General features: G+C 31.8%; 1 protein-coding gene and 1 pseudogene across 1 annotated transcript; both read right to left on the bottom strand.

Moving 5' to 3' along the window:
- Positions 1–4: 4 nt before the first annotated feature.
- Positions 5–1,137, bottom strand: LOC145803970 (phosphatidylinositol 4-kinase gamma 4 pseudogene; annotated as a pseudogene).
- A 1,396-nt stretch (positions 1,138–2,533) lies between these two features.
- Positions 2,534–8,876, bottom strand: LOC114295501 (histone-binding protein MSI1). The gene is made up of 7 exons (XM_028239733.2): positions 8,319–8,876; positions 8,060–8,123; positions 6,876–6,954; positions 6,548–6,630; positions 5,055–5,656; positions 3,337–3,663; positions 2,534–3,089 (listed from the first exon to the last, which is right to left on the bottom strand). Exons 5-7 carry the CDS (start codon positions 5,397–5,399, stop codon positions 2,898–2,900), a joined length of 864 nt encoding a protein of 287 aa, XP_028095534.2. The 5' UTR covers positions 5,400–5,656; positions 6,548–6,630; positions 6,876–6,954; positions 8,060–8,123; positions 8,319–8,876; the 3' UTR covers positions 2,534–2,897.
- Between the last annotated feature and the right edge of the window lie 4,940 nt (positions 8,877–13,816).

Genomic DNA, 13,816 nt, shown 5'->3' with positions numbered 1-13,816 from the left:
AGATTTCATGGACCGAGCAATATCCATGATCAATTGGAATCAACACAATTCGACCATCTTCACCTTTGCTCATCAAATGTTCCCAGCATGCCTATCTGCATTTGCCATCCTTATATCCAACACAGAGATTTTATGTGCCTCCTCCACTGGGAAAGCACTAGAACCCATGTCCTCACAACTTCCATGGTTCTCCATGAACATCTGCAAAGACCCAATCTTGACAGTTAAACCATCTGGATGATTAAATCCATTGTGCAAGCACTTGACCATCATTGTAGGTGGGACCCCAGCAAATCCCTTATCCTCCCCACAAATAAAGCGGCGCCCATTCTTTGGATGATCTAAAATGTAGGCAGCAACTTCCCTCAATGCACCTTCCCCGACTCTTGTTCCCTTCTTTAGTCCTTCCCCATCCACTGAAATAGGCAGCCCTCGAGGGTTGTTCACAACCATAGGCTCCTCATCTACTGGCTTAAAAACAAATATATACTTTTTCCCCAATGCATCAAGTATAAAATATGCTCCACATGTACCTTCTGAAGACGTAATTGGATAGTTCCCTCTATCTAACCTATCAAATGTTGAGTTAAGCAAATTCTCAAGGACCAAAGGTATTTCAATATTCCGATTAACAATCAGGTTGTTCACAGCCATAGGCTCCTCATCTACTAGCTTAAAAACAGATATATACTTTTTCCCCAATGCATCAACCATAAAATATGCTCCACCTGTACCTTCTGAAGACATAATTGGTTAGTTCCCTCTATCTAACCCATCAAATGTTGACCATCCATATTTATAGGGTTTCGTAATTACGATGTATTACGAAATTAGCTGTCCCTTACCTTATAGAGATTTCCCTTACCTTTTGTCATTTGGAGTTCCCTTACCTTATATGTCATTTAAGGTAAAAAATTAGCTTATATGTCATTTAGATTTCCCTTACCTTTTGCTTGTCTTTTTCAAATTTCTGTCTAAATTCATGTTTCAAAACACAACATAAAAAAATAATAAAAAATACATTACAAGTGGAATTATCATTCAATATTGTAAAAGGATGGTCATTCAATAAGGAAACAAAATGAATGATCATTCTATTCCAATTCGCCTTCATAATTAGATTATCCAGTTGGCCTTCTAGAAATTTGAAAAAGAAAAGCAAAAGGTAAGGGAAATCTAAATGACATAAGCTAATTTTTTACCTTAAATGACTTATAAGGTAAGGGAAATCTAAATGACAAAAGGTAAGGGAAATCTCTTACCTAAAAGAAAAAAAAAAAAAAAAAAAACAGCAATACTCAATTTTTAATTTTGGTTTTTTTGATTTAATGAATTGATTTAATAATAATATTAAATTTGTCGCCAAATTTGAGTTTTGAAAAAATAAAAACTAATTTAATAAAAATAAAGAAATTTATTATCACAAGAAAATAGGTTTTCTGATAAACAAATAAAGAAATTTAGTAAAAAATAAAGAAATTTACTATCAAATAAAAAATAGGTTTTCTGATAAACTTAGATTATCACAAGAAATTTATAGATTCAATTTATAGATTCCATTTGTAATGTACTGATAAATGTACTGATAAACTTAGAAAACTTATGTCATTCAATTTACAAATGGAATTATTATATTAGGTAATTCTATAGTTTGCGGTCCGACGCATGAAGAAAATAAATTATCACAAGAAGTTAATATTAGGGGAAACTGAAATAACACACATCTTTAAATATGCCAATTTATTAAAATTTAAAATATATAAAAATAATAATAAAAAAAGTGCAACATGAAATTGTCCATGTAAGCTAATGTAAGCAGCATTTTGCATTTCAGAGATACGCTAAACAAGGGTGCACTTAAGGTGTATGAAAGCAATAAAGATCTACAAGTCAATCCAGCCGAAGCAGAAACGATAAACAATGGTAACGTCTAACAAATGCCAGAATTAGCATCTATCTGAGTTACAGAGATAACAATCTCCTCTCAACACAAGTGTCCCTGCAACTAGGGAGCTTACATAACAAAAAGAAAAAAGTATTGAGTCTACAAATGATAATTGGAAAAGAAAACTAGTACAATGATTGAGTAGGCCACAAACTATTTGTCATTGTTGACGGTCTGACAGATCGTCAAGGGGAGTGGAATAAACATAGAATTTGTTCCTGTGTTTTCTAGTTGGTTATGTCATCAAAAGATTTTTCCCACAGCATCCCATCCATTATTGTATATATATACTATTGTATAAAGTGAACATGTTAATTTGGTGTATAACTCTTTTTGAAGCTGTGGCTGTGTAACACTAAAAAACTGAATCTTATCCACAAAATCATGTCTCACCCATAATTCCCAAACAATATCTCGTTAATGTTGCAACATCCTCTAAACTTTCTCAATTATATTTCTTTTTATTTACACGTGTATATATGTAATGGGTATAAGATAGAACTGCACACGTAGCATGTACACCTGTGGCTAGAAGTTGTTCATGAGGGGATAGAACTGCACACATAGCATGTACACCTTTTCCAAACATGAACTAAACATGAACTGCAGTTCTTGTACTTATTCTTCAAAAGAATTTACATAGTTAACTCAAATTTAAACAAAATATTTTCAAGCCAGGTTTAATTTCCAACCAGAAAATTTAATTTTCTGTTAAATTGCTTACCCATGCTGCAATATTTAACAGACCTTGCTCCATTTGGTAATGGTAAAAGGGGTGGAAAAATGAAAAGATGACAAGAGGGAGAAAAGGGTATCCCTACTCAAAATTTGACACTATAAAAAATCATCAAGGGGTGAAAATATTACACCTTTTATACCATGTGTCAGTTCATCCAAACTTATGTACATGTATCATGAGTAGAACCATTTCAATGAATGTGTCTGTGCATATCTAAGCATCCAATAGACTTCTGAAACTTTGGACACTGACCTCACTTTGATGAGCAATTACAGATTGAATTGGCTTGGTGACTGATGGAGTCCGGAGATCCCATATATGCAGATACTGATCATCCCCAACTGAACCAAACAAGTATTCATGCCTCAGATGCCATGCTACATCTTCTACAACACCTTCATGAACCTGTTTCAGCAAATATCAAATTTTATAAATCACCAATCAACAATTTTATTTCTGTACTATGATTACTACGAGATAACAAAATACATTGTTTTTCCTAGCTAGCACATCTTATTCAGTGCATGCATCGATTTACTAGATGTTTCAGTTCTTGTAGCCTTGAAGGAATGCTGTGTAAACTGTGTCACATGTTTGAGGCAAACTAAACATGATGTAGTATAGTATGTCGACCTTGAACAGAGAAAAGTACCTTAAATATTTGCATGGCATCCAGAGCCTTATTCTTAGGAGTCGCATTGATGTCCCACAAACATATTTGGGCATCATCAGAACCACTCAGCAAATGACCCTGTTTAAACTTACTCCATGACAAACCATATCCTTCAGTGTTGTGGCCCCTCAACCTCAAATCAGGACTGCATGCACCATCTAGAGGAGGCTTCGATGGGTGTTTGCTATAATCAAAAACATATACTTCAGCACTAATCGTCTTAGTGGCAATAATAAATTGGTTTTGGGGCGTATAACGAGCTCGGTTAACTTCTCCATCATGATTGATTTGTTGAATTATTTGAACCTGCAATAAAAATATTTAAAATTAAAATTAAAATTCAAAAAGCTTCATAGCTTATCAGTACATATAACATACGTTTACATGCATTCATGTGACAGATGTACAAACAAAAATAGCATATAGAGGTTCTGAATACCAAAGTTCCATAGTCAGAAAAAATTGAACCTAAGATAAAATTATATCACCATTTAGCCATAAAATGAAAAAGGTCTTTAGGTTCTGCTTGGTGGCACAAATTGAATAGTTTCATTTTGAATTAACTAATGCTAGAGACCCCAAATATTCTACCAAAAGTTTTACCAAATGTCTCACATGGGTGTGGGACCCACACAATGTGGGTCCCATGTAGGTCCCACACCCATGTGAGACATTTGGTAAAACTTTTGGTAGAATTTTTGGGGCCTCTAGCATTTTTGTAATTCAAAACCCATGTAGACATTGAACAGAATAGATTTTTGAATCTCCCCAGTCTATATTAGGTAATTCTATGCTTTAAAAGCAACAAAGAAATCTAAATTTCCATAAAGAAAGTCAATTTATAGATTCTAGAGTTTGTTTTATTTTTGCAGCCAAACAAATCTAATTATAATTTATAAATGAGCAATTTCAAAAATGGACCAACTCACTTTGCAGGACAAGCAGCCAACCCCCCCCCCCCCCCCCCCGCATTTGTTTTGGGGCGTAATAGATGGGAGGGAATTAAGATGGATGTAGTGTTATTTATTATTGTGTTTATAGAGTTGGGGAAGGAATTAGGATGGAGGAGGAAATTAAGATGGAAGTTGAACGGGGGATTGGGATGGAGGAGGTAAAGGTGGTATTAGAAAAATAGTGAGAGGATTAGAAATTTTTTTATTTTTTACATATTAGAAATTTTTTTTGAACATTAATGTTTAAATTTTTTTATTTGTTTTATTATTTTATATAAAAATAATTTAACAATTCTTAGACTAACAACTATCATCAAAACAAACGCAATTTTACTTAATCCCCTCCCTATCAATCCCTTACATTCTACCTCTGAAAACAAACAGGGCGTCAATCTTATCCATATCCCAAATAATTAATGTTATTGTTACTAACAGAATTTCCCCTTAAAAAAGGTTAGGCTTTGGGTTACATTGCTCACCCATCAGCTCACCCTAGAGAGTGTCAAACACTTAAATCTTTCACCTTTTGAATACAAATATCAAGTTAACTACCCAAGCAACCAGTCTTACTAATTTAATTTGCAAGAAAACCCTAAACCCTAAAACTGCCAAATTCTTCACATGACCAAATAAAGCTTCTCGATTTCTCAATCCAATCACTCCTCACATCAGTTCATAAAGTAAATCATCAATCTAAAACTCAAAAAAACAATTGCTACGCAAACAATTAATTACACACTGTACCTTGCCATTGGCGCAGCCAAATCCACCGAAATCAGACCGATCGTCATCGTAATGTCTGGCATCGTTCTCTGCATCTTTGAGTGGAAGCTGAACCTGAGCGAGCATGAGGTAATTAGGCTCGTTCTCGGATGTGTGAGTCCGCAAAATCATCTTCTGGACCGAGTAGTCATTCCCCAGCGGCTCTTCCCGATCGGGAAGCCACTCAACAGTGAGAGAAGGCCATTCAAGAGCATGAGTGATGACTAAATCGTACAAGAACGGTGTGTTCTTCTTCCAAATCTTGTACTCTTCGTTTACCAGTCTCTCCTCTATCTCTCCTCTCATCTCATCGTCGTCTTTCCCCATTGCTAGGTTTCAGAATCGATGAAGACGATGATGATGGCAGTGCCCTAATCGAAACTCGATTTTCTCTCTCTATAATTCAATTTTCTAAGTGTTTACTCTTTTTTGTTGTGTGGAAGGGTTTGGAGGGAACGAAATTTTAGAGAGAGAAAGCGCGGGTGGGTTTGCAGACACGAGGGGGGGGGAAGAGTTATAATGTGGGAGATGGTGAAGTGAGGGAGGGGTGGGCGCGGATCGGTTGCGGCCACGAAACCTTCAATCTGCCATCCATTCGCCAGATTTGCGGATTAGAGAAAATCAATCCGCATCCGTCCGCCAATCTGGCGGATTGGCGGATGGATACGAATCGGTTTGCCGGTTTGAAATTTTACAAATTTTCAACATATAAAAAAATAAAAACCCTCCCTAAACAATGCAATATTTTTTCATTCTTCACAATGTGGCAACAAATGTTTCATTAAATGTTTTGTTTTACATTGTTGGCATTATATTGGAATTATATTGGAATTACATTGTTGGCATTATTTTTATTAAAACAAAACAACCTGGACAGTAATGATGGCATTACATTGGAATTTTTTCTCAAATGGAGGTTGTCCAGAGAGTAACAATAATCTGCTTGGTTCATTTACAACCCTAATCAATAACCAATTATTAACTCATACATGGTATATCATATAACAGCATACCTCAAACAAACTTGATCTTCATTGATGTTCACTTCCTAGTTGCTTTTCATGGGATTTAAACTGAAGAACTATTAGTGTCCACAAACTTAGCAGTCTAATTTACTATGAAAGCAAGATCCAACCATCCAAGGTGAATATCTCATGAAATAGTTATACCTCACAGAAGCTGTTGTTTTCTTCTTTATGTTGTTCATATGTATCTCTTTTAGGACTTAAAGAGGAGTCTTCTTAAGGTACCTCTTATGAGATATAGAAGAAGAAATAGAAAGTCTTCAATATCTAGTAATCTACTTCAAGGTGATTATACTTCCAAATTCGTTTATTTATGACAACTTCAAACAAAACATTGAAGAATATAATTTCCTACTGTGCATAATTATCAACACAATCAAAACAATGAAATAGCAACCACACTTGTGTCACAACTAAACGCTGTGGTTTTCAAGGACAAGTAAAAGATACCTGATCCCATCACACTGACAGTGGACCCAGCGCTGGCAAACATCACAGCAAACCATAGGTGTTGATTCAGAATCTCTGTAAACCTAGAGCCATGGATGCAAACAGTTAGTCAACTTCTATGCAATCAGGTGCAAAGGATATCAAAGTTTCCAGTCCACAGAGAGAGAGAGAGAGAGAGAGAGATGGCTACAAATTCAAGGGAAAACTCACGTCTAAACATTTGCACATACCATTAAAATATTCACAACCAAAGGTCAGTATAAAAGTTCACCACTCAATAAACTAACAGAAGCTGAAAGATTCAAGATCATCAAAAAACAAGTGATACCTTTAAACAAACAGGGCAGTAGTTTCCCTTTACAAACAACCTTCCACAAGCATCACAGCAAGTATAACCTAGAAACCACCTGTAAGTTTAAACAGCAGCAATCCATGAATTAACTTCTAATAAAAAGATACGTACTTTCAAATAAAACAAGTACACCAGGCCTTTTCCAAGATAAAAGTTACAACATGCATAAAGTAATTAGTTTGAATAGAGAAAAGCCCATACCAAGTTCAAAACCTTTCAAAACATGAGCAAGACGAAGCATTAAGATACAGTCAATAGCAGTAAGTAAAATTTAAATGACAATTTTGTCTACAGCACTCCATGTGTATGATACCACAAATTTTACTAATTTTACTAAATCATAAACCATGTAAAATAATAAAACTATAAAATTTAAATGTCTTTTTATCAACTCAATCAAAGGGGAAAAAAAACTAGTTTAATTTCTTTGGATATGTCCTCTCAGTAATCAAACAAATCAATAAGGGAAAATAGTCCAACCGATTGAAACAAGTTTATAATTGAGAATTCTAATTACAAAGTGATTGAAACAGAGTAGTCAAGCCTTCAATGATATCCAAGTATTTATGCAAGGCCTTATTTAGATGATCAAAAAGCATGTCGATATTTAGATGATCAATTAACAACTGACAAATATGACACAATACAAAGCAGAAAACAATCCATCAGAGTCCAGATCTGATTTGCTCATCTGGGATGCCGACTTTGCCTCACAGTCCTGAATTTATATACAAAGATTTTAACTAAATTTTGCACAGTAGACAAATGATAACAACAGAAATTCATGACAAAAACAAGAACATTGTTAATATGTACAGGAAGCATCATGATGGTTTTGTTCTAGTGATATTTCTGAAGACAAATCTGAACCAAAACACATTTGAATGAGTCGGTTGACAACTAGAAACTTGGCTAGAGAAGTAGCATTAGAAAAAATCAACTAAACACTTGAAGATGCACGAGCATAATCACTTTGAAGGCTGCATTGGCGTCTCATACTACCACATAAACCACATTTGGAGGTCTCTAAGTTCAACGGCAGATTAACATTGGCAGAGCCAGAAGCTCTTTTATTACCACTATCAGTGCCTATAAGACACATTGCAAATTAGCTCCCATAAAGAGCCATAAAGAAGAAACTCATTACTGCCATTTCATACCTTTGTGGATAATCTTCCCTATTGACTGTTGCTTGCCATTTTGTGTCATTTTTTCAGGCTCAACCTGTGTAAAAAATACACGCACATCAAACATATAGCACAGAAGAACATTTCTCTGTGTTTAGAACTGGAACAAAACAAAATAATAATAATAGATTAGACTCAAAAGATTAGATTTAGAAGTTTAGAACTGGAACCAAAAACAAAAAAAAAAAAAAAAAAAAAACAGTTAAAGAAGAAGAAGGAGAGAGAGAGATACCTCAGTTCATAGGAAATAAGGATAAATTATATATAAAAAAGACTAAGATCAAGAAGAGATCAAGTCCATGGATCTACTTTCGGCGCACCACGGCAACAGGTCTGGAGTCTACTCATCCATCGATCTTCCTCCTCTTCTTCGGCCGCTCGCTGTCGTCTCCATCAGCCGGCCTCCGCCGCTTTCTCGACGTTTCGGGCGGCGCTGGGTCAATGGCTCTGATGGCTCTGTAACCCGACCAGCGGGACGACCACCCCTCCTACCCCGTCATTGAAGTTTCGACCATCCATGATAGTAAATTCTTTGTGTGAGTATTGTGGGTATGTGATTGCAGTGACGAATGACATCCATATTTATAGGGTTTCGTGATTACGATGTATTAAAAACCATATATTCAAATTGGGAAGCATAATCAAAGTATTGGTCTTCAATGGTGTGTTATTCAATGGTGGAAGGATCAAAGTATTGGTCTGAGAGGATGATGAATTGGTAGAAGAGATTTTTCATTCTTGATTTTCTTTCTTTCTTTGTGCTGTTGCAGAGTGGGGATGAGAATGATAATGGGGGTTGTTTATTTGTATAATTGAGGGTATTTTAGGGAGTGGAATGCAATAATGTTACAAATTTTAAATTAAATCAGTAAACCCAAACATTCTCTCAATTGATAATTTTTTTATACATTTATTTATTATGAAATTAGTTTTTATTATGTATTTAGATAACGGTCATGAATAGTTATTTTTATTTTTATTAAATTAGTTTTTATTTTTCAAAATTCAAATTTGACGATAAATTTAATATCATTATTAAAGTAACTCATTAAATCAAAAAAAATCAAAATTAAAAATTTGAGTATTGCTGTTTTTTTTTTTTTTTTCTCTTTGTCTTAGGTAAGAGATTTCCTTACCTTTTGTCGGTAAATTTAATATCATTATTAAAGTAACTCATTAAATCAAAAAAATCAAAATTAAAAATTTGAGTATTGCTGTTTTTTTTTTTTTTCTCTTTCTCTTAGGTAAGAGATTTCCTTACCTTTTGTCATTTAGATTTCCCTTACCTTATATGTCATTTAAGGTAAAAAATTAGCTTATATGTCATTTAGATTTCTCTTACCTTTTGCTTTTCTTTTGCTTTTCTTTTTCAAATTTCTATCTAAATTTATGTTTCAAAACACAACATAAAAAAATAATAAAAAATACATTACAAATGGAATTATCATTTAATATTATAAAATGATGGTCATTCAATAAAGAAACAAAATGAATGATCATTCTATTCCAATTCGCCTTCATTTTAGTGAACTTTAATATCATTATTTTTACCTATCAAAGATAAAAATATTTTTAAATCTTCAAAAATTATTTCTCTCTACCAAAGATAAAAATTATGTACAATTGATAAATCTTTTACACATTTATTTATTACCAAATTAGTTTTTATTATGTATTTAGATAACGGTCATGTAATGAATAGTTATTTTTATTTTTATTAAATTAGTTTCTATTTTTTCAAAACTCAAATTTGACGACAAATTTAATATCATTATTAAACCAATTCATTAAATCAAAAAAACCAAAATTAAAAAATTGAGTATTGCTGTTTTTTTTCTTTTTTTTAGGTAAGAGATTTCCCTTACCTTTTGTCATTTAGATGTCCATTACCTTATATGTCATTTAAGGTAAAAGAATTAGCTTATATGTCATTTAGATTTCTCTTACCTTTTGCTTGTCTTTTTCAAATTTCTATCTAAATTCATGTTTCAAAACACAACATAAAAAAATAATAAAAAATACATTACAAATGGAATTATCATTCAATATTGTAAAAGGATGGTCATTCAATAAGGAAATAAAATGAATGATCATTCTATTCCAATTCGCCTTCATTTTAGTGAACTTTAATATCATTATTTCTACCTACCAAAGATAAAAATATTTTTAAATCTTCAAAAATTATTTCTACCTACCAAAGATAAAAATTATGTACAATTGATAAATCTTTTACACATTTATTTATTACCAAATTAGTTTTTATTATGTATTTAGATGACGGTCATGTAATGAATAGTTAGTTTTTTTTTTCATTTAATTAGTTTCTATTTTTTCAAAACTCAAATTTAGCGACAACTTTAATATCATTATTAAATCAATTCATTAAATCAAAAAATCCAAAATTAAAAACATTTCATACACTAAATATATTGATTACACATTAAAAGCCTAATAACCACACATTACATGATTATCATACAAACACATAATAAAAATTAATTTGGTAAATAAATAAATGAGTAAAAATTTTACATAATTTTATCTTTGGTGAGTAGAAATAATTTTTTAAAAAAATTTGACATTTATTTTTGTCAAATTAATTTATATTTTATCAAATTGACGACTTTACCCTTGAAATTGAGTAATAGTATCTTCAATTGTCTTTGTTTGGAATAAGATTCAAAATCCATGATCAAATGTGTCACAATTAAAAAGTTAAGGATCAAAATAATACGAGTCTCAAATTATAAAGATTATTAGTATAATTCGCTCAAAATTATTTTTATTTGATTCACACACATTTAAATATATAGGATTCAACTCTTTTATCACATTTGATAAAAAAATATAAACAAAAAAAAAACCTCTTTTATCATAATTATTTTATAAATTTAAATTATAAATCTCTAATATTTTTCGTATTAATAAATAGGGCCAGGCTATTATACAACTCGAATCTAAATTCTCGCCATTTCGCATATGGAATGGAGTTATTCTTTTTATATTATCAATGGTGATTAAAGATTTATGATATAAATCTTTATTTAAATTAAATATAACAAAAGTTATAGAGCTTATAATGACAATATAGTAGTTATAAACTATGGAAAATCGGTCTAGGGTCCCTCTTCCATTTTTTGTAATGGAAGAGATCCACAAAATTATTTTTTGATGTCTAAGGTCCCTAAACATATATCAGAGAAATTTGACCTTACCAAATCAAAACTCATCTCTCTCTCTCTCTCTCTAAACTTCTCTATTCTCAGGAGTTCGAGGAAGTCCCCGTATCTGCCGCCTCATTCTCGCCGTCTACGAGGACGACCTCCGCCAATCCCAATTCCTTCCATCCGGCGGCTACCGCCTCAACCTCGACTGTGTCATCAAGCGCCTCACCTACCAGCAAAACTCACGGTGAAAATGGTGATTTAGGCGTCGCCGGAGCTCCGAAGTTACAGAGGTTTTCCGGCGAAACTCCGGTGAACCCTAATTTCGAGGAAGACGATGTGAAATTGAGGCTTAAAGGAGAAGATGTTCAAGTCGGCGCTATGGAGGAGCGAGAAGAACAAGATCAAATTTGTTTTCAAATTACAGTTCCATGCGACTCGGGTAATTCCATTTTATGTTTCTTAAATCCAATAAAAATATTTTTGTTTTGTATATGTGTACATTGAATCGAAGAGGTGTAGTCAGAGTCTGAATTCTTTGAAATTGGTGGGTTTGTAGAAGACATTTTTTAAGGCAAAGTGATTGGAAAATTGGTAATGTACCACTGTTTGTTTCTTGAGAAACATATGATGTAAGAAAATAAAGTATAATTTTTGTTATGTGTTTATGTTTACTTCAACCAAAAAAAAAAAAAGTGATTAGGATTAGTGAAGGTGAAATGTCTCTGTTTCTTTGGGTTTTATTACTGAAATTGGAGATTCATCATGCCTATTATTTTCTTCTGTTTTGTTGATGCATTTTCTTGGTAAGCAAACAATGCATTTGGGGATCATGGTTTTTGTTTGGGTTCGGTTAATATGTCAATCTGCATTTTAGATTGCATTTTCTGCAACCTACACCTGCTTCCACGAGGTTGGTCATCAATTTATGTCCAGAGAAATTTGGTGGATGAATCTGCAAACATCAATATCAGTTCCAGAGAAATTCAGAATTTCTCTGGAGATAAATTCAGAAGTCAGAAAAATTTGTTTAAAACACATTCCGAGACTTGAGAGAGAGAGAAGGTGGGTTGTTGCTGATATTGGGAAGGGTTGTTGCTGATCTCTGTGCTTTACCTTGAACCACAACGGATGTAAGTGCATGTATTTGAAATTTTATCTGGATCAATTTTCTAATGTTTCCTTCCTTTCTCAAATCAGAGAAATTTGTAAAATTTCTCTGGAAAGTCAGAATTTCTCTGAACCAAATTTCTCTGTGATGTGAATTTTCTCTTGACTAATTTTCTCTGGACCAATTTTCTCTGGACAAATTTTCTCTGGAACAACTTGAGGGACCTTAGACATGATGAAAATATTTGATGTCCTTTATGCTATAAAATGTTAATACCAGGGACCTTAAAAAAAAAACCCTATAAACTATTGTGTTTTTTAGAAGGGCAAGTTACAATATTATTAAATGAAATAAAAATCTACATTCTATTTAAGAAACTAAGTTAATCAGAATCTACACAAGTGGTAACTTACCATTAAGTCACCATTTAATGAATGAGGTTTTTAAGAAACCAAACTTCGTTGTTTGGCTGGATTTACATGTATTTTAATGAATGAGGTTTTTACTTTTTTTTAAAAAAAATGTGTAAAAAAATTGAGAGATAATATGATCTAAAAAAGTCAAAAAATACAATCATTTTCAAGAAATTGACTTCTAAAACGTACTTATATTCAAAATAAAAAATGGCATGTTAACTACCACATAAAATATATTTTACTAAAATTTAAGTTTGTGTCAAATTTATGAGTTATATAATCATTTTTTTATTTTTTATTTTTTTTGGTATGTTACATGGTTGTTAACATGTCATTTTTGTCTAATTTTGAATACAAATTAATTTTTAGAGTAAATTAATAAAAACTTAAAATATAAATTACCAAAGTGAGAAAAAAATGACTAAACATAAGAGCTCAGTTTGTTTAGGATAAGGTTTGTTTTGGCTAGTGGGTATAAAATAATTTTATAACTTTTAATCTATTTTTGTCACATCATCTCTTTATTTTTGTACATATTTAAAAAAAAAACTAAAAAAAGTCAAAAATACACTTTTCTTTTATACATTTTAAAAAAGTATTCGGTATGTTTGGTTTGAATTTTTTGGATTAAATTTTTTGAAAATTGAGTTTTTTGGTTTTCGTATTTTTTTTTTAGTGAATATTTTTAAAATTTTAAACATTTTTTTTACTTTTTTAGATTTACCTTACTTAGATGTATATAAAAAGTAAAAAATTTGTTAAAAGATATTTTTAAAAAATTAAAAAAATTTTAAAAAATGTACTGAATTTTCGTTTTTTTTTTTTTTGGTATTTAGTGAATTTTTAAAAGGTTTTTTTTACAAATTTTTTTATTTTTTGGATATATTTATGTTAGCTATGTCTTAAAAGTAAAAAAAAAAAAAAAGCTTAAAATATTAAAAAAAATCAGTACAAACAAAAAAAACAAGAAAATAGAATTTTCTAAAGAAAGTGTTTTTTGCAAAACCTAACCAAGCAATTTTTTCATATTTTTTTGTTC

Source organism: Camellia sinensis, chromosome 12 (genome assembly GCF_055761805.1).
Source record: "Camellia sinensis isolate YWXY chromosome 12, ASM5576180v1, whole genome shotgun sequence".
In the NCBI taxonomy this organism is placed as follows: Eukaryota; Viridiplantae; Streptophyta; class Magnoliopsida; order Ericales; family Theaceae; genus Camellia; species Camellia sinensis.
Note: the sequence above shows the minus strand (reverse complement) of the source record. Positions and strands in the feature narration are given on the sequence as shown.